This window comes from Nipponia nippon, unplaced genomic scaffold (genome assembly GCF_047370975.1).
Source record: "Nipponia nippon isolate SJK-2023a ecotype South Korea unplaced genomic scaffold, ASM4737097v1 scaffold_3, whole genome shotgun sequence".
In the NCBI taxonomy this organism is placed as follows: domain Eukaryota; kingdom Metazoa; phylum Chordata; class Aves; order Pelecaniformes; family Threskiornithidae; genus Nipponia; species Nipponia nippon.
Genome location: NW_028262347.1, coordinates 1,212,187 through 1,232,692, shown reverse-complemented (window position 1 = coordinate 1,232,692; position 20,506 = coordinate 1,212,187). Strand labels below are relative to the sequence as shown.

The 20,506-nt window shown below is 68.7% G+C and overlaps 1 protein-coding gene across 1 annotated transcript in view; it reads right to left on the bottom strand.

Annotated features, from left to right (window-relative positions):
* The window catches only part of SND1 (staphylococcal nuclease and tudor domain containing 1), a 132,481-nt gene extending 130,810 nt beyond the window's left edge, over positions 1 to 1,671 (bottom strand). The window contains exon 1 of the mRNA XM_087765992.1: positions 1,517 to 1,671. Within this exon, the coding sequence (XP_087622118.1) occupies positions 1,517 to 1,591 (75 nt within the window). The 5' untranslated portion in view covers positions 1,592 to 1,671. The remainder of the gene's footprint in view (positions 1 to 1,516) is intronic.
* Positions 1,672 to 20,506: the final 18,835 nt, after the last annotated feature.

Genomic DNA, 20,506 nt, shown 5'->3' with positions numbered 1-20,506 from the left:
ACTTTCAAATTTATAAAGTTGTGATGGGAACGACAGCAGAGCACGCAGCCGGCACCGCTCCAGCTGGCCCTGGCACCACCACGAAGCAGAGCAGCGACCGCGGAGAGCCAGGGACCCCCATCGCTCCAGGGTGTCCCCAGGCAGGGATTTTGGGCTGGCTGCCCTGGAAAGGGAAGGGGGACCGCGGGGCACAGCCCGGGCAGTGGCTGGGGTGCCCGGCCGCCGATCCCGCAGCACCCACCCCCAGGCACAGGGCACCGGGGCAGCGTGCGGCCCCCCGAGAGCCAGTGCCCGCCGTGCACGGCTGCCTCTCAGCCAGCAGACATCAACCACCCTGCCCAAAAATCGCGCTACGGATCCGCATCCCCTTGGACGGAGCCAGGCCGGCACCAGCGGCCAGGTAAGGATTTTTTCCCCCGAGCATCCCAAGGTCTGCTTGTCGGACACGGGAGGGCGGGAACGGTTCCCCACGCTGCCGGTGAGCTAAAGCACGGGGAAGGCAGCGTCCCCAAACCTCCAGCAGCACCAGCCCCGTCCCCGCCGCTGCAGCGGGCTCCGGGGCGAAGGTCTCGTTCTGGAGGCAGCGGTGGGATGCGCAGCCAGCGCTGACGCCTGCCCGGGGCAGGGGGGCACCCGCAACCTGGAGAAAAACCTGTATTTGGGCACAAAAAAAAGCGGTGTTTGGGCAACGGGGGGACAAGGGAGGTGCTGGGCACTTCAGTGGCCAGTGGGCTCGGAGCCGGGACCGTGCTGGTGCGTGAGCCCGGCCCGACGCGGGCACGCGGAGAGCGGGGTCGGATCCCGCCAAGCGGATCCCCCGAGAGCAGCCGGGGTGGGGGACGCGGCCGGTAACGGCGAGGGGCAGAGAAGGCACCGGGGGGGCCCTGGACGCGATCCCGGGCCTGGACCCCGACCTTTGCCCTGCAGCTCCCCGTGGGGAGCCGAGGCGGAGGGGCTCGGGGGCCCCGTCCCCCCGCCGGCACGGGGGGGAGAGGGGCAGGTGGGGCACCCCGGGGGACGTCCCATTCCCACGGGGTGCCCCCGCTCAGGGCGCCCGAGCTTCCCGGGGGCTTCGGGGCCAGCAGCAGAGCGGGACCACCGGCCCCCCGAAAACTCCTCCTGCCCCTTCCCAGCCGCCGGGGCCGCTCGACCCCCGGGGCGGGGTGAGGAGGGCTGGGCACGGCCCCCCCGCCAGGGGGGGGTCCCGGGGTGCCCCGAGGGGGCCCCGGGGAGGGGACGGCAGCTGCCGCGGAGCAGCACCGGGGCCGCGGGCAGCGCAGGGAGCCCCGGAAGGCGCGGGGGAGGCCGGGGCCCGGGGGCAGAGCTGGAGGCTCCGGGAGGGGAGGCGGGGGGTCCCGGGCACCGGAGGGGACCGCACCGGGGGCGGGGGGGGGGGTCCCGGTTACCGGGACGGGGGGCAGGGAAGGGAGGGAGGCGGCGGGCCCCGGCGGGGGCGGCGGGGGGGCCCCGGGCACGGGAGGCGGCGGGAGGCCGGCGGGCGGGCAGAGCCCCTTACCATCTTGACGATGCCGCGCTGGACGGCGAGGGGCGGCGCGGAGCCGCCCTGCCCGGGGGCGGCCGCGGAGGCCATGGCGGGGCGGGGGCGGCGGACGGGGCGAGCGCGGCGGGAGCGGACGGGGCCCGGCGGCGGCGCGGAAGGGAGCCGCGGGGCGGGGCGGAGGGGGGCGGGGCCTCGGCGGCGGGGAGGCGGGGCTCGGGCGCCGCCCCGCCCCTCCGCCCGGCCGCCGGCCAACGGGAGGGCGGCCCCGCCGCTCGCCCCGCCCCGCCCCGCCGCGCCCCGGCCAATGGCGGCGCTGGGCGCCGCGGCACCGGCCCGAGAGGCCGCTGCGGGGGTGACGTCACGGGCGGCCCCGCCCCGCGGAGGGGGGGCGGGACTTCCGGGGCACGCGGCGCCAGGGACACGTCGGCAAAGGGCCGCCCGGGCTCCCACGTGGCCTCCCGCCGTGCCGGGGGCGGGGCCGGGCGGGGACACGCCCCCTCTGCGTCATCACCCGCCCCGCCCGCGTGCGGCGCTGAGCACCGGGGACGCCGGGGAGGGGGGGATCCCCCCCCCAGCACGGCCCCACGGGGGAACGGGGACCACCCGAGCACAGCCCACGGGGGGGGATCGGGGGGGGAATCCCCCCCCAGCATGGCCCCACGGGCGAAGGGGGATCCCCCCCAGCACAGCCCCACGGGGGTTCCCCACCCCAACTCTCCCTGCCCCCCAGCCCCACCAGCCACGCTCGGGGGTGCAGGGTCCCGGGGCCCCGGTGCCAACCCCCTGTGCCGCGGCAGAGCCAAGGGGCTGCTGAAGGCTCCCGGCACCGCACACGGCCCAGCCACGGGCCCTGGCAGCTCCTGATGTCTCCCGAGCAGCAGTTTTGGGGTAAAAGGGGAGGAGAACGGGGTCCCCCGCCTGCACCCCCCCTCCACCCCTCCCGCGCCGCGGCCCCACGGACACCCGTGCCCTACCAGGAGGCTGCAGCGCCTGCGGCCAGCGGCGTCCGCGTCCTGCGAGGCAACCGGGGGCACCGGCACCGCGAGGCGAGGTCTGGCTCCCCCGTGGCATCGGCCACCCGAGGCCACCCATCGTCATCACGTCCCGCCGGTGGGGACTTGCAGTCCGGCTGCGGCTCCGGGATGTCCTCCCACCGGGAACACCGGCACGGTGCGGCCACCCTTCTCTCAGACGGGGCTGTGGGTACAGACCTCCCACCTTCGCGTGACCCCAAACCCCCCCGTGCGGAGCGGAGGGGCCCGGGGAGCCAGCGCAGGGCTGGGCCCTGGGCTCGCTCCTGCTCTGCCCTGCGTGCCATGCTGCTGCGGGCACCGCACCCAAGCCGGCGGCTGCGGCAAGCGACCGGCCGGCCGGTGGTTCATGCACGGACAAGCGCTCTGCCCCGCTTGGGAGGCGATTCGGAGATGCCCCCGGTGCTTACCCGGTCCGTGGCCGTTCCCCAGCGGCAGCTCTACCCCCGCAGGCCCGTGGCGGCCCTTCGGCGTGCCCCTCACCGCAGTGCCGGGGCACGTGGGGCACGGTGCGGGGCACGGCCGGCTCCTCGCACCCTGCCGCAGCCGTCGCTCGGCTCAGCGCTCGCCTCTGCCAGCTCAGAAACTGCCAGCCCGGTACTGAGTCGTGACACTTGTGGGTGGCAGAAAGTGATTATCCTCTTTCGGAGTGGTCACGTCGGGAACCCAGGCAATTGCATCTCTCTGCAATCCCTGCTCCGGGGAACGGGAACGCAGCGGCACCGGCTCCCCTCATCGGGCTGGTGGGAGCGGCTGCGCCTGCAGCCGTCGCTGCTGCTGTGACGGTGGCCCCGTGTCCCACCGGGCAGCTGGACCTCGTGGCACCGGGTGCCGAAGCCCCCCGAGGGTGGGAGGGAGCCCAGGGAGGGAGCCCAGCCGCACTGCTGGGATGTCCGACCTGCTCTTTGGAAGCATCTCCCCCCAGCCCCGGTGAGCAGGCACCGGCCCCTGGGTACCACGGGGGCCACGTCGGTGCCGCAGGGCCACGCCGGTGCCACGGGGAAGCCCCCCAGCAGAGGGGTGAGCTCTTCCCTCCATCCAGGCCCTGTCTCCGGCTGCGAGCTCCCGGCTTCGGCAGCGCTGCGGCACCCCGGTGCTCCTGCCTTGGGAGCAGGGATGTGCCGGGCAGGCGATGCCAGACAGCATGGACATCGCTGTTGGTGCCCTGTCCGGGCACGGCTGCTGCGGGGGAAGAGGCAGCAGGGTCTGCCGGTCCCGACGTCGCTCCCCACGGAGAAGCGGGTGCACCGAACGCACCGGGGCTCTGCGGGGCAGGCTGGCTCCTGCCTGTGGGTCGGGGCCATCCCGCCAGGGATCAGGGCTGTGCCGCCCTGCTGGCGTCTTCTGCCTGCTCGGGGCCGTCTTGCAGCCCTCGTTAATGCCGTTCCTTTAACGCAGGGGTCGTTTCCTACACGCGCAGCCCTCGGCCCTGCTGCCGGGGCGTCCCCAGGGTCCCGATCCCGGGGTTTCACCCCGACATCGCGCTGCCCTTGCTGAAGTCTCCCACCCCCGGCTGGGCCGGGAGGGATCCTCCTCGCTCGCTCCCCGCCTGCTGCAGCCCTCCACCGCTTTTAATTTTCTCGCTCCAGCTCCTTTTATGATAATTTATTTCTTTGTTAGTTTTCTCCCCCTTTTCCTTTCCGATGCTTTGCACCGTGATTCACGAGCACCGGGACAAGAGCGCGCGTGCGAAGGGCAGGAGATCATTTCCTCTGCCCGAAAACCTGGCAAAGCCGCCCCGTTACCCTGATTTACAGCATTTCTGGGCCCGCTCCTCGCCGTGCCGCTGCCCCGGCTCGCGGCTGCGTCCCACCGGGCTATGCCGGGGAGGCGAAGGAGCACAGCGTGTGCTCCAGCACCGGCTCCAGCTCTGGCGAAGGCGTCTTCAAGCCCCGAGATTGCCTCTTTTAGCCAGAATATTTTAATAATCATCATTTTGATAGAAAGAAAAGTTAAAATGTAGGTGGAAACGCTTAGATAAAAGTAGGTTTTCTTGGTTGGCTGACTCATCTGGGCTTTTAACTTTCATGTGTGCTTTCTGGAGGAGAAAAGAAAGGAATTTTTCCATCCATCCCCGGTGCTCGGTGAGGCACAGGGTCACCCGCCGCAGAGAGAAAGCCCAGCAAGACACAAAACAGCCTTGGACATGCAGAAAGGAGCTCTGACAAGGAGGGGAAAGCCCCTCTCCGTGCCGGGGGATCGCTCTGGGGTAACCGAACCAACCCCGACCTGCCACAGCTCCCAGCTTCGGCGCCGCCGTGGGACGTGAGGCCCCATCTGTCCCTGCAGGGTCCCTGTCCCGCCTCGCCGAGCTGCCACCGTGGTCGGATGCGGGCTGGGACCCGCTCTGGCCAGCACTCAGCCTGGCTGGAAATTCGGGTCCCCAGGGAGGGACCTGCCCTCCTTGCTCCTGCCCAGCCATCCCAACGCTGCTGCGGCACCGCACCGATGCCCCGGCCCTGTGCCATGCCCCGGGGCTTCCCGGTGCTGGCACCGTGTCCTTCACGGGCCGGGAGAGCACCCAGGCTGCATTTCAATGCAGAACCCACAAATGTTTCGTGTCAAGCGCTGACATTTTAATACAACGCGGAGTGATGCATTTTGCAAGTAATTGGGGTGGAGGCGGCGTGGCTGAGAGGCACCGAGCCCCGGGGCAGCGGAGGTCGGCACCGTGGGTGCCAGAGCAGGGCTGGCCGGTGTGCGGGGGCACGAGGCTGCGGGAAGGGGCCAGTCGATGCCCCCGGGCTTCTGCATGCAAACCCTGGCTGAGCCCCCCGGGGACCCCGAGCAGCGCATGGGCTGGGCGCATCGCTGCGAGACCGGGTGCCAGGAGGGACCTGCTGGGGACCGTGGGTGCAGGGGTGGGCTCAGGGGTGGGCACGGGGCGTGAGCTCCCCCAGGAACCCCGGGGGTTTCCAGCCCCTGGGCAGAGCACGTCGCTGCTCTGAAATGCGTCCCCTGCCATGCAGGACGAGGTGTGCGGGCACGTCCCCGGCTCTAGTAGGAACCGTGCAGGCAAAGGCTGCTCTGCTGGTGGTTAAATGGGGTCTCCCCCTGCCCCCAGCAGTGCCCGGGGCCCTGTGCTGACCCCCAGGACAACCCTGCCGTGCCCCAATTCCCCAGCCAACCTGACAACGCAGCCAGCCATCACCAGGGCTGGATGCGAGGCTTGTCCTCTCCTCCCTCCTCCCCTGGGGCCCCTTCTCTCGTTAGAGCTTTCCAGTCCACCCTCATCTCCTCTTGGAGGTGCCCGGTGGCTCAAGGCCCTGCCATCCCCCTGCAAGGTCCCCCACGGCCCAGCCACCCCGGGGGAGCTGCACTTCACCCCCCTGCCACGTCTTGGAGCATCCCGGTGCTTTGCACAGGACCCTGCTGGTGCCACCACCCTCGTTGGCCGGAGAGCACCCATCGTGTCCCCCCGGACCAGCATGGAGGTGGCTCTCAGCCGGGGTGAGGAGGGGGAAAACCAGTAACTGGGTGTCGGAGCACCTTAACAACCTGGTCTCCGCTTGACGGGGGTGGTAAGCAACTCTCAAGCACACTCCAAAGCCTGTTATCTCGAGCATCAATACCTGTGCACAGCCTCTCGACAGCACTAATGATCTCCTGGTGCTTCGTCCGTCTGTACAGGCGGCAGATGGTCTGTGCGGGACGGGGGCTCTGCCCCTCCTGCTCCCCCTCCTGACGGGGGGACCCGGGCACGAAGCCGCTTGCTGAATGCCGGACAAAACCCCAGGCACGAAAAACGGCCGTTCGGTAGCGAGCGAACATCTCGCTGCTAGGAATCTCACGTAATAATTGCATTCCCTCTGTGCCCCTGCTCCCGTGCAGCGCCAACGCCACTATTAATGACTGTGAGCTCCGCTTGCAGAGAGCTGGTCCCCTCCGTCCTCCCGGCTCCTCGTCCCTTGTCCCCGCGGGGTCCCGTTTACCTTCCCGTGTCCCTTCCCAGCCGCACGCCCCGAGACCCCAAACCCCAGCGCCTTCCCCTTTCCTCGCTGCGAGCCCGGGCACCTGACACCAGCACAGACCTCCCAGCGCGGGGCCAAGGGGCCACTGCTCCCCACCCGACACCAGCGCAGACCTCCCAGCGCGGGGCCAAGGGGCCACTGCTCCCCGCTCGGCCTCGTTAGCGCTGACGAGCATCACCGGTGCTCCTAGGCAGGGAGCTGCTCATCCCCTCTCCCCGGACCCAGGCTGTACCCAGCCCGCTGCCAGCACCCGCAGGAGGAAAAACCTTCCGGAGATCTCCGGCGGGATCAAGGATGGGACTCTGGGAGGGGAACTGGTCCCCAAGCCTCTGTTCAGCCCCGGACTCACTGGCAGCGGCTCGGACCGGCCGTGCAGAGCTGCTCTGCCCTGAGCCGCAGCCGTGCCGGGCAGGGTTGTCAGCCCCTGTTCCTCCCACGGCACAGCACGGGAGACACGGGGGGAGGAGGGCCCCAAAAGCATGTCCTCAAGGCCCCACTGTCACCCACCTTGCTCTCGGGCTGCATCTCCCCGGGCCCCAGGCAGGTCCCAGGACAGGGCAGGACCCTGGTGCCGGCCCCGTGCCCCAGCCACCGAGCGTCCTCCGCTCCAACTCCCCAAATCCAGCTGGCAGGGGCACAGAGGAACCCCTTTCCTGGGCAGGGAGAGCTCGGCAACACCCAGCCACCTGCAATTATGTTTGATTGCAATTATGGGCCGCTCAAAAAATGCGATGCCGGCGGCTGTGGCTGGGGCCCCGGGTCCTGCTGCGCCGCTCCGCTGTGGGCTGGCTCCCCACGAACAGCGCTCCCCGTTAGCCAGGACAGGCTTCTCATCTGCCCAACGTGCGCTCGCTTCATTTCGTGTAACGAGAGGGTTTTAATCAAACCGTCGTGCCGTACTAAGCCAAACGTCTTGCAGAAATCCAATCACCCTCTATCAACATGGGTGTCTTTATCAGCCAGGCCTGAAATCTGCTTCAAAAAGGAGATGATGAAGATGATGAAGACAACAGATCCACTTGGCTGGAGCCCCGTCCCGTGCAAACACCCCGGCACACCAGCAGCCGTGGTAGACACCACCTCACTGCCGAGCTGGTGCCAAACCAGCGCCTCAGCACCTTGCCTGGGACGTGCCCTCCCTTTGGGACATCCGAAATACCGCGCTCACCTCCGCAGCCCCCAGCGCCCCCGGCACACCCCTGCTCCTGCCGGCGGTGGCAGCGCGGGCCTGGGCGCCGGTGGGTGCACCCCTGGGGCAGGAGAGCCAGGCGCGGGCTCGCTGCAGGCAGCGGAGCCATCCTGAGAGCCGGACTCTGCCCGGTGCCACCTCCAAGAGGGGATTCCTTGGGACACGGCAGCCCTGAGGCTCTGACAGCCCCGGGAGGCTGGAGGGGGCTGCTGGAGAGACGGCAGCTTCGGGGAGAGGCCCGCAGCCCGGTGAGCTCCCAGGGTCTCCGGCGGGGCCGTGGGCAGCCGAGAGCTCCCCAGCAGCTCCCCCACAGCCCGGGCAGGTCTCCTGCCTGCGAAGCCTCTCAGCATTGCCCCGTGTCCAGCAGCATCCCAGCACAGACCCAGAGCTGCTCCCCCACCTCAGGGCCCTGGGGAGAAGCAGGGAGCAGACCCGAGGTTTGCTCCGGGCTGCAGCAGCTTGCAGGGCTGGGGCAAGGCTGCCAGAAAGCAGAAACGACCCCTCCTCTGCCCCAGACTGCGGGTACTGGAGCTGCCTCGGCTAACGCCAGAGTTGAGGACATTGGTCCCTGTAAGGCACCGGGACGCAGGAGAAAGGAGGTAACTTCTGGAGAGCCCCATGGCAGGGTGGCGATGCCCCAGCACAGCCCCGTGCCCCTTCCCGAGCCCCAGCCCGGAGGGACGGGCGCTGCTCCAGCGGCAGCCGGCTCCGGACGCACTCTCCTGCCGGCTGCCGCCCAGGAGGGCTGGGTACGCCCAGCGCTGCCTGCCGTCATCTCAGGGCGGCTTCAGAAACCGCACCAGGAGCTCCCGCGCCAAAACCCCCGCGCCGGGCAGAAAATTGCCTGTTATCTGGGAGGTGGGAAACAATCTATCCCTGGCAAAGGAATGCTTCTCCTGGGGCCAGGTACTTAATTTTCTAATTTTTCAAGTGTTTGGATTTATACCTCCACCGCAGAGCAGGGACCTTCCTCAGCGCCACTGTGCCCCCGGCCGCCCGTCCCGTCCCCGGGGCCGGCCGCAGGGAAGGACTGAGGCTCCAGGGGCTCCACAGGGGATTTTGGAGGCCTGAGCGGCTGCTGCTCTTCCACACACCCCTGCCCGGGTGCCTGAGCACCGGTTGGGACAGGGCCTGCAGCGGAGGAAAGCTCAGAAGAATGTTGTGCCGCTGCTTACGCGGTGTGAAAATACCCAATAATATCCTCTCTCCTGGGTTTCCTACATCTGCCTGCCTTCCCTCCTGCTTTCCTCCCTGCCTGCCTGCCTGCCTTCTCACCTCTTCCCTTCCCTTCCCTTCCCTTCCCTTCCCTTCCCTTCCCTTCCCTTCCCTTCCCTTCCCTTCCCTTCCCTTCCCTTCCCTTCCCTTCCCTTCCCTTCCCTTCCCTTCCCTTCCCTTCCCTTCCCTTCCCTTCCCTTCCCCCCTCTGCCTGAAGCAGCACCCTGGGCACAGCTCACCCTAAATACCTGCAGTATTTGCCCGCAAGGGACAGGATGCTCCCTGGGCACAGAGAGCTCACCACGCTCATGCCACGCTCATGCCACGCTCATGCCACGCTCATGCCACGCTCGTGCCACGCTTGCACGCAGTGAGAAGCGGCAGCAAATCCCCCCGACCCCCTCTCCCCCTGCCACATCTCAGCCCTGCCCGCCGCTGCTGGCCAGCCCCCGCACGCCCTCGCTGCTGCGCCCGGTCCCATCCTGCACCCGCTGCCCTCCTCCCTGCAGCGGGGCCCCAAGCCGAGGCGGGGAAGGGGGTGCTGTGCTCCGGGCCGGGGCTGGCCTGGCTGCTGCAGCTCTGCCCCGGGACTCCCGGGTCTCCCCTGGCAGCTGGGATGCTCAGGAGCCGGTGAGAGGGGACGCTTCGCTGCCCACTGGCCACCACAGGATGGGATGGCACGTACAGGCAGGAGGCGATCGGCCAGCAACGTCCCCAGGCCACTGGGCCAGTACCACTATGTGCCAGCTGCTGGAAACCCAGGCAGCCCAGCATCCCCATCCTGCCCCTGGGATGCTCAGCATCCCCGTCCTGCCCCTGGGATGCTCAGCATCCCCGTCCTGTCCCAGGAAGCATAGCGTCCCCATCCTGCCCCTGGGATGCTCAGCATCCCCATCCTGTCCTGGGAAGCACAGCATCCCCATCCTGTCCCCGGGATGCTCAACATCCCCATCCTGCCCCTGGGATGCTCAGCATTCCCATCCTGTCCCAGGAAGCACAGCATCCCCATCCTGCCCCCGGGATGCTCAGCATCCCCATCCTGTCCCAGGAAGCACAGCGTCCCCATCCTGCCCCCGGGATGCTCAGCATGCCCGTCCTGTCCCTGGGATGCTCAGCATCCCCATCCTGCCCCCGGGATGCTCAGCATCCCCGTCCTGTCCCTGGGATGCTCAGTATCCCTGTCCTTCCCCCGGGATGCTCAGCATCCCTATCCTGTCCCAGGAAGCACAGCATCCCCATCCTGCCCCCGGGATGCTCAGCATCCCCGTCCTGTCCCAGGCAGCCCAGCATCCCCATCCTTCCGCTGGGATGCTCAGCATCCCCATCCTGCCCCCGGGATGCTCAGCATTCCCATCCTGCCCCTGGGAAGCACAGCATCCCCATCCTGCCCCTGGGAAGCACAGCATCCCGGTCCTGTCCCAGAACAGCACTCAGTCCCTCTCCTGCCCGAGGGCAGCACAGCACCCCCATCCTTCCCCAGGACACCCCCGCATCCCCCCCTTTCCCCAGGCAGCCCTCATCCTCCAGCCCCCCAGGCATTCGCGTTCACGCTCCCCGTGGTGGGAAGGTGCTGCTGGTGCTGGCTGCAGCGGGGGCACTGCCCGCGTCCCGGCTGCCAGCGGCAGAGCCCCGGCTGGAGCCACGGTCACAGCAGCGCACGTCTGGGTGAGCAGGAGCCCGGCTCGGTGGCTCACAGCACGGGCCACCGGTGGGGCTGCCAGGGCATCGTCCACTTGCTCTTCACCGGGAGGCACTGCCCTCCCTGCTGCCATACCTCCCTCGCCCGTGCCGGCAGAGATGCGTCTGCTCAGCACCCACGGGCAGCACCCTTAAACCCTCTCCCTCCCTGGGGGCTCCCTGCCCACCACGTAGAGGCGAATTCATGAAGTTGGATCCAAACCAAAGCCGAGGCCCTGGGATCAGCGTCGGGGTCCCAGAGCAGGGGAGGTGGAGAGCCCCTGCGCACCGTCAGGGCCCGGCACAGGAGGTGCCTGCCCAGGCCCGGGAAGGAGGGACTGGCACCCCCCCAGCTCCTGCCCGACCCCATCCTGCCCCGTCCCGTCCCTGCCCCCAGGCTGCCCCGTTGTGCTGCACCCCAGCGCTGGCTGCACCTCCCACCGCCAAAGAAATACCGGCACAAAGCTCTGCCCCGAGGTGGGGAGGAAGGTGGGTGGGAGGAGACGTGCAAGCAAGCATGAAATGCAGGCAACACAGCGGGACCTGGAGCATCTCTCCACCTCTCTATATCTCGTCTCCATCTCTGCATCTCTCCACCTCTCCATCTCTCCACATCACCTCTCCACATCTCTGCCTCTCCATCTCTCCACTTCTCCATTACTCCATGTCTCCACCTCTCCGTCTTTCCACCTCTCCATGTCTCCATGACCATACCTCTCCACCTCTCCATGTCTCCATCTCTCCATCACTCCACCTCTCCACATCTCCATGGCTCCATCTTTCCATTTCTCCACCTCTCCATCTCCCCACCTCTCCATCTCTCCATCCTCCCACCTCTCCATCTCTCCATCCTCCCACCTCTCCATCTCCCCACCTCTCCATCTCCCCATCCTCCCACCTCTCCATCGCCCCATCTTCCCACCTCTCCACATCTCCATCTCCCACATCTCCACCTCCCCACCTCTCCACATCTCCATCTCCCATATCTCCACCTCCCCACCTCCCCACCTCTCCAGCTCCCGAACACCCCATCTCCCCATCTTCCCACCTCTCCATCTCCCCACCTCTCCATCTCCCCATCTTCCCACCTCTCCACATCTCCATCTCCCACATCTCTCCATCTCTCCCCATCTCCCATCTCTCCACCTCTCCATCTCCCACCTCCCCACCTCTCCCCTCCCCTCGCCCCCCGGCTCTCCCCCCGTGCCAGCCTCGGCCCTTCCCCGCCGCCCGTCGCTCTCCGCCCGCTGCGCCCGGGCCGCGCCGCGAACGCACCGCCCGCCGCCCGCCGCTCCGGCTCCCCCGGGGCCCGCGGGGCCCCGCCGCCCTCCCGGGGCTCCCCCCGCCCCCGCAGGCTCGGCCCGCCGCCGGGGCCGCGCTGGGCACCGCTCTCCCCCGCCGCTCCGGCCCCCGCGCCGCGCCGCCCCCGCGCCCGCCGCCGGCGCGCCCGGCCCCGGTGCGCCCAGCCCCGGGGGCCGCGCTCGCCGCTCCCGGGCCCGCCCGGCCCCCGCCGCCGCCGCCCCGCCCGCCGCCCGGCTCGGCCCGGCCCGGCCCGGGGGGGGGGGGAGCGGCGGGACCGGGCAGCCGCCGCCGGGCCCCCGCCGCGGGCCGAGCCCCGCGCCCCGCTCCCCGGTGCCGCGTTACGCACGGGGCTGCCCCGGCCCGGGGGCTCCGGCGGGGCTCCCCGGCGGCCGGGGCGGAGCGGGGGGGGCCCGGGCCCGGCTGCCAGCGCTCCCCGCGCCTCCGGGAGCCCGGCCCCGGCTCCCGCGGGCGGGCACGGGGAGGGGGCGGCCGGGGAGCCCCGGGGGTGGCGGGGGGCGGCGCGGCGGCTCCCCCGGGGCCGGGGCCGGGGCCGGGCCCCGCGGGGCCGTGGTTAATGTGTAATTCGGAGCATATGGTATTTTGCAAAGGCGGGCGGCTGTGCGCGGAGCGCGGGGGCCGGCAGCGGGGTGCTAATAACGCTCAATTACTCGCGGGGCCGGGCGCGGAGGGCCGCGGTGCAGGGCTCCTCGCTGGCTAATATTTGCTCTTCAAATATTTTACTTGAAAGGTTTACAACGTGGGGGTTTGTTGGTTTTTTTTTTATCTCCGAAGAGGGGGGCCATCTGTGCCGAGCCCTCGGGTTGCAAACCGGGGCAGTCCCCACGGTGCCCATCCACCCCGGGGCCGCCTTCTATTTGTTCAACACGCAGGAAAAAAAAAAAATTAAATAAATGTAATAAAACCGAATCTGGATTTATGGTTGAATCTCAAGCGCTTTACCATATGGCAGCTGTCTCGGTCCCTGTTTGCTTTATGGGGGATGCTGGGGAGCGAAGCCCCCTGGGGAGGCTCCGTCGGGGGGTACCGGGGATGCTCGGGGCGGCGGGGCCCGTGCTTTCCACCGGGCCCCAGTGCTGAAACACCGCCGGTAGCACTGGCACCCACTCACTCCCCGGTGCGGGGGGCTCCGTCGGGGCTCAGGGCCGGATCGGGGCCACTGGCCCCGATCCGGCCCTGAGCCCCGACGGAGCCCCCCGGGCCGGGCTTGTGCTGGGCGCGGCCATTCGTTCCCCATCTGGCCACCCCTTCTTCCCCATCCTCCTCTTCCTCCTGCCCCGTGACATCACGGCCCCGCTCCCTCATCAGCCGCCCCGCACGACACCGGTACGGCAGCACCGCGTTGGCTCCGAGGACGATCCGGTTCCAGCTCATTCCAGGCTCCGCAGGTAACCCCTCGCACCCCTCCCGGCATCCCTGCTCTCAGTCGTACGCGGATATACCCGGAGACACGCACGCGGCGGCGCGAAGGCGTGCACACGCGTGTGCAGCCGGGCACGCGGAGAAAGGAGCATGTGCACGCACATCTATAGCATGGCCACGCGTGCACGGAGGTCAGCTCGCGCTTGCACGCGCGTGGGGTGCAGCACGGGGCAAACTCGGGCACGGGAGGGCTGCTCCGGGGCAGCGGGTTGTGATTTCTTGTCCCGTGCAGCTGTGGGAAGCAATTCCCAGGAGGAACTGGGTGGTGAAGGTGCCTTAACACAGAGATGGCTTTGGGCTTCCTCCAGGAATGGTCTGCTCTGGTCTAGCCTAGTCGAGTCTCATCTCCTTTACTCCTCTCCTCGCCCCTGCGTGCTGCACAACGACCGAGCTCACCACCCCTCCCAGATCCCTCGGCAGGACCCGAGAGCTCCCAACGCACTTGGCTTTCCCAGTGCACCCATTTCTCCATGGGGAAAGAGATCCCCGTGTTGCCTCCTGGCACGGCACGGGCCAAGCCCTCGGCTGGGGCAAAGCCGGGGAACACCGGCGGGGGCTGTGCTGGCCCCCGAGGGGACACGCGTCCTGCTGGTACCGCTTGCTCCCTCCTTCCCGGAGCAGCCTCGGGTGCTTTGCTCCAGGGCGATCCGTCCCTTTCCTAAGGGGAGGGAGACTGGGTGCACCGCACGTTCGCTTTTCGCCTGCGGGACATCTGCTGAGTCACCCCCCTTGTTGGATTTATTTCGCTTTTCTTGGCTTTCACAGTCAGGGTCGGTGTCTCCAAACAACATTTGCGAGCTGCCGGGAAGCAGCACCAAGGCTGCAGCGGGATTTGGGGACTGTAGCAGGGAAAGCCCCAGGCTGGGGGTGCCCAGGAGTTTTCAGGGTGTTGCAGGGGAAAGCCTGGAGGCTGCCCGGGCTTTGGCACAGAGCGGTGGCAGCGGCAGCCGTCGGTCTGTGTGGCACCTCCGCAGCTCAGCGCGCCGCTCATTAATTACCGCAAGCGTTTCTGCCTGAGCAGACAGCGAGGGGAGCAGGATTTTCCTTGAGAGAAGGGCTGGCGCCAGCGTCCCCGTGGAAATGTCCCCTCTGCCCCGTTTCATAGGGCAGGGCGCTGGGATGCTGATGCCTGGCGCTGGGAGCCGCGCTGCCTTTCCTCCCGCTTCCACGGGGCTGAAACCTCCCGCGTCTCTGGAGACCCCAGGGTCAAGGCGGCGGTGACCGGCCCCTCCTGCCCTGGTTCCCACCGGGGCCATCTCCTCCAGGGGCAACGGCTGCCCTCGCCCCGTCACGGTCCCAGGTGACCCCAGAGGCACCACCGGGACTTGGCAAAGCATCTCTGCTGGTGTCCTGCGGGACCTGCTGCCGTCCTGGCTGCCGGTAAATCCCCGGGGTGGGAGGAGGTGGCATGCACCCCGCAGAGCCCGGGGGAGCCGCGGGAGAGGGCAGCAGGAATGCGGGGCAGCGCTTGCTCCAGGGGCGCTGGGGGCGGTGGTGGTGTCCCCCAGCTGAGGCGTCGGTGTCCAGATCCGGGGGCTGCCTTGGGTCAGGATCGGGAGCGAGGGGAGGTGTGGGGGGGGCAGACAGAAGTGCTGGGGATGGGGAGAAATGCAGGGGCTCTGGGAGCGTGCGTGCACGCATGTGGGAAACCCAGCCTTGCTCTTCTGAGCCAGCAGAGGCAGTGGCAGAGTGGTGGAGCCTCTCCAGCCAAAGGAGGGGAGGCTCCTGTTAACCCAGTTATCGCTTCCCAGTCCCTGCGTGGCCAGGTTAGGCTCTCGGAGCTGCAAACCCAGCCCCACGCCATCAGCTGCAGCTGAGCTGCTCCGGATTTACAACAGGGCAACGGGAGCGCGGGGCCAGACCCTCCCTCCGGAATAAATAAATACGGCGAGAGACGGCAACGCTGCCGGCGAGGGCACGAGGGGGAAGCAGTGATCCCATGCACAGCGCTTGGGCCTGGAGCCGCTGGAGAGGCAGCGGGGAAGGGTTAAAGGGGGTGATAAACGGCCCACCAAGCAGCAGCAAGCTGTTGCACACAAACCCAGAGCTCCCGATCCTGCCGTCTCCTCTGCTCCTGCCCCCTGTCCCCCCGACACCCTGCAGGACGCCGGCACCCAGCCACGGCGGGGTGGGCACGGGGGAACCCTCCGTCCCCCGTGGCTTGTGCAAGGGAGCGTGTGCAGGCGCTGGGACGCGGCGCAGCCAAGCCAGCTCCGTTGCACACCGGCAGCTGCTGGGTACAGGCAGCGCAGGCAGCGTTCCCGGCGTCTCCCCAGCTGCTTCAGAGCCCGAGTGCCTCCTGCAGCTGTGTCAGCGCTTTAAAGCTCAGGTCCCTCTGATCCGCTGTGCCTGGAGCGCAAGGATTTCCCAAGAAGTCAGATGCCCTCGAGCGTTCCCATCCTCTGCTGGGTATGTCTGCCCTTGCTCCCCCTTCTTCTCGCAGGAGGGTGGGCAGGGAACGTGGCTGAGCCCTGGACGCCGTCACGGATTTATCCGGCCTCACGACAGCAACCGCCTCCTCTTGGCAATTCCCAGGCACCGAAAGCCCCGTGAAGCCTCACCATGCAACACCGAGGTGAGCGATGCTGCTGCACCGGGGCGGCCCAGGGAGCGCGGGCCCGGCGTCCGCGGTCCTGGGGGAATCGGGGAGGTGCCGTGTCGGCCCCTGCTCCATCACGAATGAGGCTGCTTTTCCTGCACAAAGCCTGCCTTGGGTGCTGGCGGCTGATACACCCGTGGCTCCGCAGCATCCTCCTGGCCCCCCGATGGAGCCCAGTGCTTCCCTGCCCACCCCAGCCTGTCACCCCCCTTTGCAGCTGCCTTCCCCTGCTGCCTCTGCCTGCAGGAACCTCCTTCTCCCCGTGCACCTCCGTGGGATATTTCTTCTGCCAGCATCACCTGGGCTGGTCCCCCAGTTCCCTGCCTGCTTCTGCCACACGCTGCCTGCACCCTCACCCCAGCAAACAGCCCCACGTTGCTCCAAGCTCCAAGTCCTCCTGCCCAGCCCCCTCCAAACCCCCACTCAGAGCACAGGGGTCCCCAACGCCACCGGTCCTTCACCCTGCAAAGCCTCAGGCCCCAGAGCTCTCCCGGAGAGGCGGGGAGGGAAGGGCAGGCAGCGTCCCCCGTCACGGCAAGCCCCGTCACCGCTGTCTGGCCTCCCCCCAGGGCCCAGCGGCGTGAACCAGCTGGGGGGTCTCTTCGTGAACGGCCGCCCCCTCCCCGCTTGCAAGAGGAAGAGGATCATCGAGCTGGCGGCGTGCGGCGTCCGGACCTCGGACATCTCCCGCAGCCTCAAGGTGCGCCTGGGTCGGGGATTCTCCTCCAAATCCTTTTCCCCCGAACCTCTGCCCCAGCCGCCCCGTCCGCAGGTGTCCAACGGCTGCGTCAGCAAGATCCTGGGCCACTACTACCAGACGGGGGCCGTGGAGCCCAAGGCCATCGGGGGCAGCAAGCCCCGCATGGCCACCCCCGAGGTGGTGGCCAGGATCGCCCAGCTGAAGCTGGAGCAGCCCTCCCTCTTCGCCTGGGAGATCCGCCGGCAGCTGCACGCCGAGGGCATCTGCGCCAGCAACAGGACCCCCAGCGTGAGTCCCTGCCGGGGAGAGCCGCGGAGGGCTGCGGGGATGCCGGGGCCGGGCAGTGCGCGGGGGTCCGACCCCGCGGCCGGGGTGCTGCGGGGTGGGGTCCCGCGCTGGGGTGGGTGGGGGGCACTGGGAAGGATGCGCAGGGAAGGGCTCGGGGCTTGGCCAGATGGCGGAGGGAGAAGCAGGCAGGGAGGGGAAGGCGAATCGCTCCCTCCCAGCTAAAGCACAGCTCCACCGGCCGGCCCCAGCAAGCCTGGCCGTCGTCTTGGGCACTGAGACACTCGTGGTGGGTCTGTCACAAGTGCCACCGGTCGGCAGAGACAATAAAATGCAATCTGCAGAGTCAGCGCAGAGAGCTGCACTTCCTAATGACAGACCCACCCCTATAAATCTCCCGGTCTCCAGCCCCAAGGTGCAGATTGCCTCACATCAAATATTGTTAATCCACCGAAATTAAAGGGTTGCCTGTATCAACAAAGAGCGGAGCAGATGGGCATGGCCCCGGTGCGGAGAATCCCTGGCACGTGCTCAGGCGCGGCTGCAGGAGAGCACCTCGGGGACGAGCTTTGGGACATCAGCCTCGATTCCTCCCCACCTCCGTGCTGCCTGAGCACGTCTCCGGCTCCTGCGGGGAGCGGAGGGATGCCCACTGCCGGCGGGGGCTTTGCCCGGCCCCCCCCCGCTCCCACCCCTGCGGGTCCCTGGACCCCCTGCCCGTGGCGCAGCCCCGTCTCTCCCTGCCCAGGTCTCCTCCATCAACCGGGTGCTGAGGAACCTGCCCAGCGACCTGCGGCTGGTGGCTGAGCCAGCCAGGGACCCGCTGCCACGGGGTGAGCCTTGCCGGGGGTGACGCCGCAGGGAGCAGGGGCTGAGGGTGGGTGCACCCCATGGGAGAGACCTGCTCCGGGTGGGCAGAGAGCTCCTGCCACCACCGGCCTCCCGGCTGCACACGCGCACGCACACACACGCGCAGGCACACACATGCATGTGCATGCACGCAGCTGCTCCGCACGCTCCCGCGCTGACCCTGTGTCCCCAAAGCAAAGGGGCTCGTCGACACTCCCTGACCCTTCCCAGCCCCTCCCAGGGAGCCCCCAGGGCTGGGCCCCCCCCCACCTTCTGCCTTCCTGTCGCCGCAGTGTCCCCTCTCGCCGCCCCCTCTGCCCCGCATCCCCCAGGCTGCCGCTCACCCACTGAAGCCGGTGCCGCCACCTCCCTGGGGACCCAGCACCCTCCACGGGGCTCCGCGGCTGGCCGGCGGCTCCCGCTGAGCACCCAGCACAGGAACAGGACGGTCTTCTCCAGCGAGCAGTCGGAGGCCCTGGAGAAAGGTGCAGTTCTCACAGGACGCCGGCCGAGGCCACGGCATTCGGGATGGAGATGCCGGGATGGAGAAGGGCCATTCCAAGGGGAGGGCATTGCCGCTTTCCGGATGGGCTCCTGCCCCTTTGAATGGCACAGCCATCGCCGCGGTCCTCCCCACCACTCCAAATTGCGGGCACCGGCCCGGCGATGGAGCGGCTGCGCATCCTGGCATCGCCCACCAAGGCGCCGGGGGGGCGGCTGCGCCCCACAGGCTGATCTCACCCCCATCCCCCTTGCAGAGTTTCAGAGGGGACAGTACCCGGACACTGTCACCCGGGAGAGACTGGCTGCGGCCACCCAGCTGCCCGACGCAACCATCAGGGTAAGAGGAGACCCGCCATGCTGCCGGGAGCATGCCTGGCCTCATCCTGCCGGCCAAAGCATCCCAGCCGGGGCGCCGGGCTCGGGGCTGCCCAGCCTGCCAGCGCTGGGGGGATGGGGCTCCCTCCTGGCACGCAGGGACATCTCCAAACCATGACACCGCTGCTGGCGGTGGTGGCAGAGGTGGGACGGGGCTCAGGCGGGCAGCGTGCGTGCGGCGGACAAGGGGGGGTGACCCCGAGAGCAGGTTTCGTCCCCAGCTCGGGGGTCTCTGCCCTCTGATGGCTGGGCACAGGCAGGAGCGGGGCAGGGCTGGCTCCGCCAGGACGTGCCAGTCTCTCATGCTCCCTCCTGCCTGCCGGGGCAAGGCCGGGGCTGGGGGAGCGGGACCCTCAGGCTGCTCCTCGGCAGCGGCCCCTGTGCCCGGCACCTCTGTTGGAGACAACGCACGCCTGCGCTGCAAGGCCACGAGCAGCTGCGTGCCCGTCCCAGTGCAGCCACCGCTCCGGTCCTGCTCCTGGCCTCTGCCCTCCCCGGCTCTGCCCCGCCGTGGGGCCAGCGCGGGGTCTGGGAGGTTGTGGGGACGCTGCCGGACCCCAGGATGGTGCCACCGGGCAGGGGTGCAGGGGGGGACAGCACAGTGCTGCAGAGCCGTGGCATGCTCCGTGGCACACTCTGTGACATGCTCCGTGGCATACTGCGTGGCATGCTGCACAGCACGCTCCCTGGCCCACTCCACGGCACACTCTGTGGCACACACCACGGCAGAGTCCATGGCACGCTTTGTGGCAGACTCCATGGCACACTCCATGGCACACTGTGGCACGCTCCATGGCACACTCTGTGGCACACTCCCTGGCACGCACCCCTCAAACATGCGTCCAGGGCACACTCGGTAGCTCCGGGCAGACATCCCGGTGCTGCTGGCCGACCTTCACAGGCTTGTGGTAGCCCCTCGCCCTCCCAGCCACAGACCATCGCCGGCCACCTCGGTGCCCCAGGTAGTGACAGCAGCGAGTCCCCCGCTCTGCCGGGGCAGGGCTGCCCGTGCTCGCGGTCACACCACACCGTGGCAATGCACACACGTGCACACACGTGTCTCCCATGCCCTGTGCCGGAGAAGCACCCCAGAGCCCAGCATGTGCTTGCAGCCTGACAAGGTGGAGAAGACGCAGGATCAAACCCTTCCTCTGCCCATGCCCATGCCCTGGGGCGTGTGAAGAGCCCATGTCCCGGGGGAAGAGCGGTGCCAAGGAGCCGGAGCGCTGCCCAGGGTGAGGGTGCCGTGACGCAGGGGCCGGCAGCCTCAGCCCCTTCCCTCCTCCCCAGGTCTGGTTCTCAAACCGACGGGCAAAATGGAGACGCGAGGCCAAGCAGAAGCTGGAGGCTGGCAGTGCAGGTGACAGCCCGGGGGGTGGAGGGGACAGGATGGGGTCCAGGGGCCACCCTGGGAGGAAGCGCAGCTGACGTTTGCCACTGAGCACTGGGATGCCTGGGTTCAATTCCCCAAAATCGAGGCTGGGGACCAGCGTGGTCCTGAGCTGGTGCGCTGCCCTCCCCACCTCTCCCCGCACAGGCTCCTGGTGCGACTGGATGCTGCCCCGCGGGGCGGCCGTGGCTGCTTTCCTCCCCCACGCCGCGACAGCCACCTGCTCTGCACAGGTAGGAGACGGCCGGGGGTGACGGGGAGGCCTCACCAGCACCCCAACAGGCTCGGGGCACCCTCTGGAGCCTGCGCTCCCATTGCCTGGCTGCTCCGAGCCCTCTGGGTGCTGCCCTCCCCAGGGAGCTGCTTCTGGAGCCGCCCCAGAGGGTGACACTTTGCAGGTCCCCTTTGGGGTGGTCTGGTCCCGATGCAACCCCATGGATGCCCCGTGACACCCTGCGCTCTGTTCCCCACACAGCAC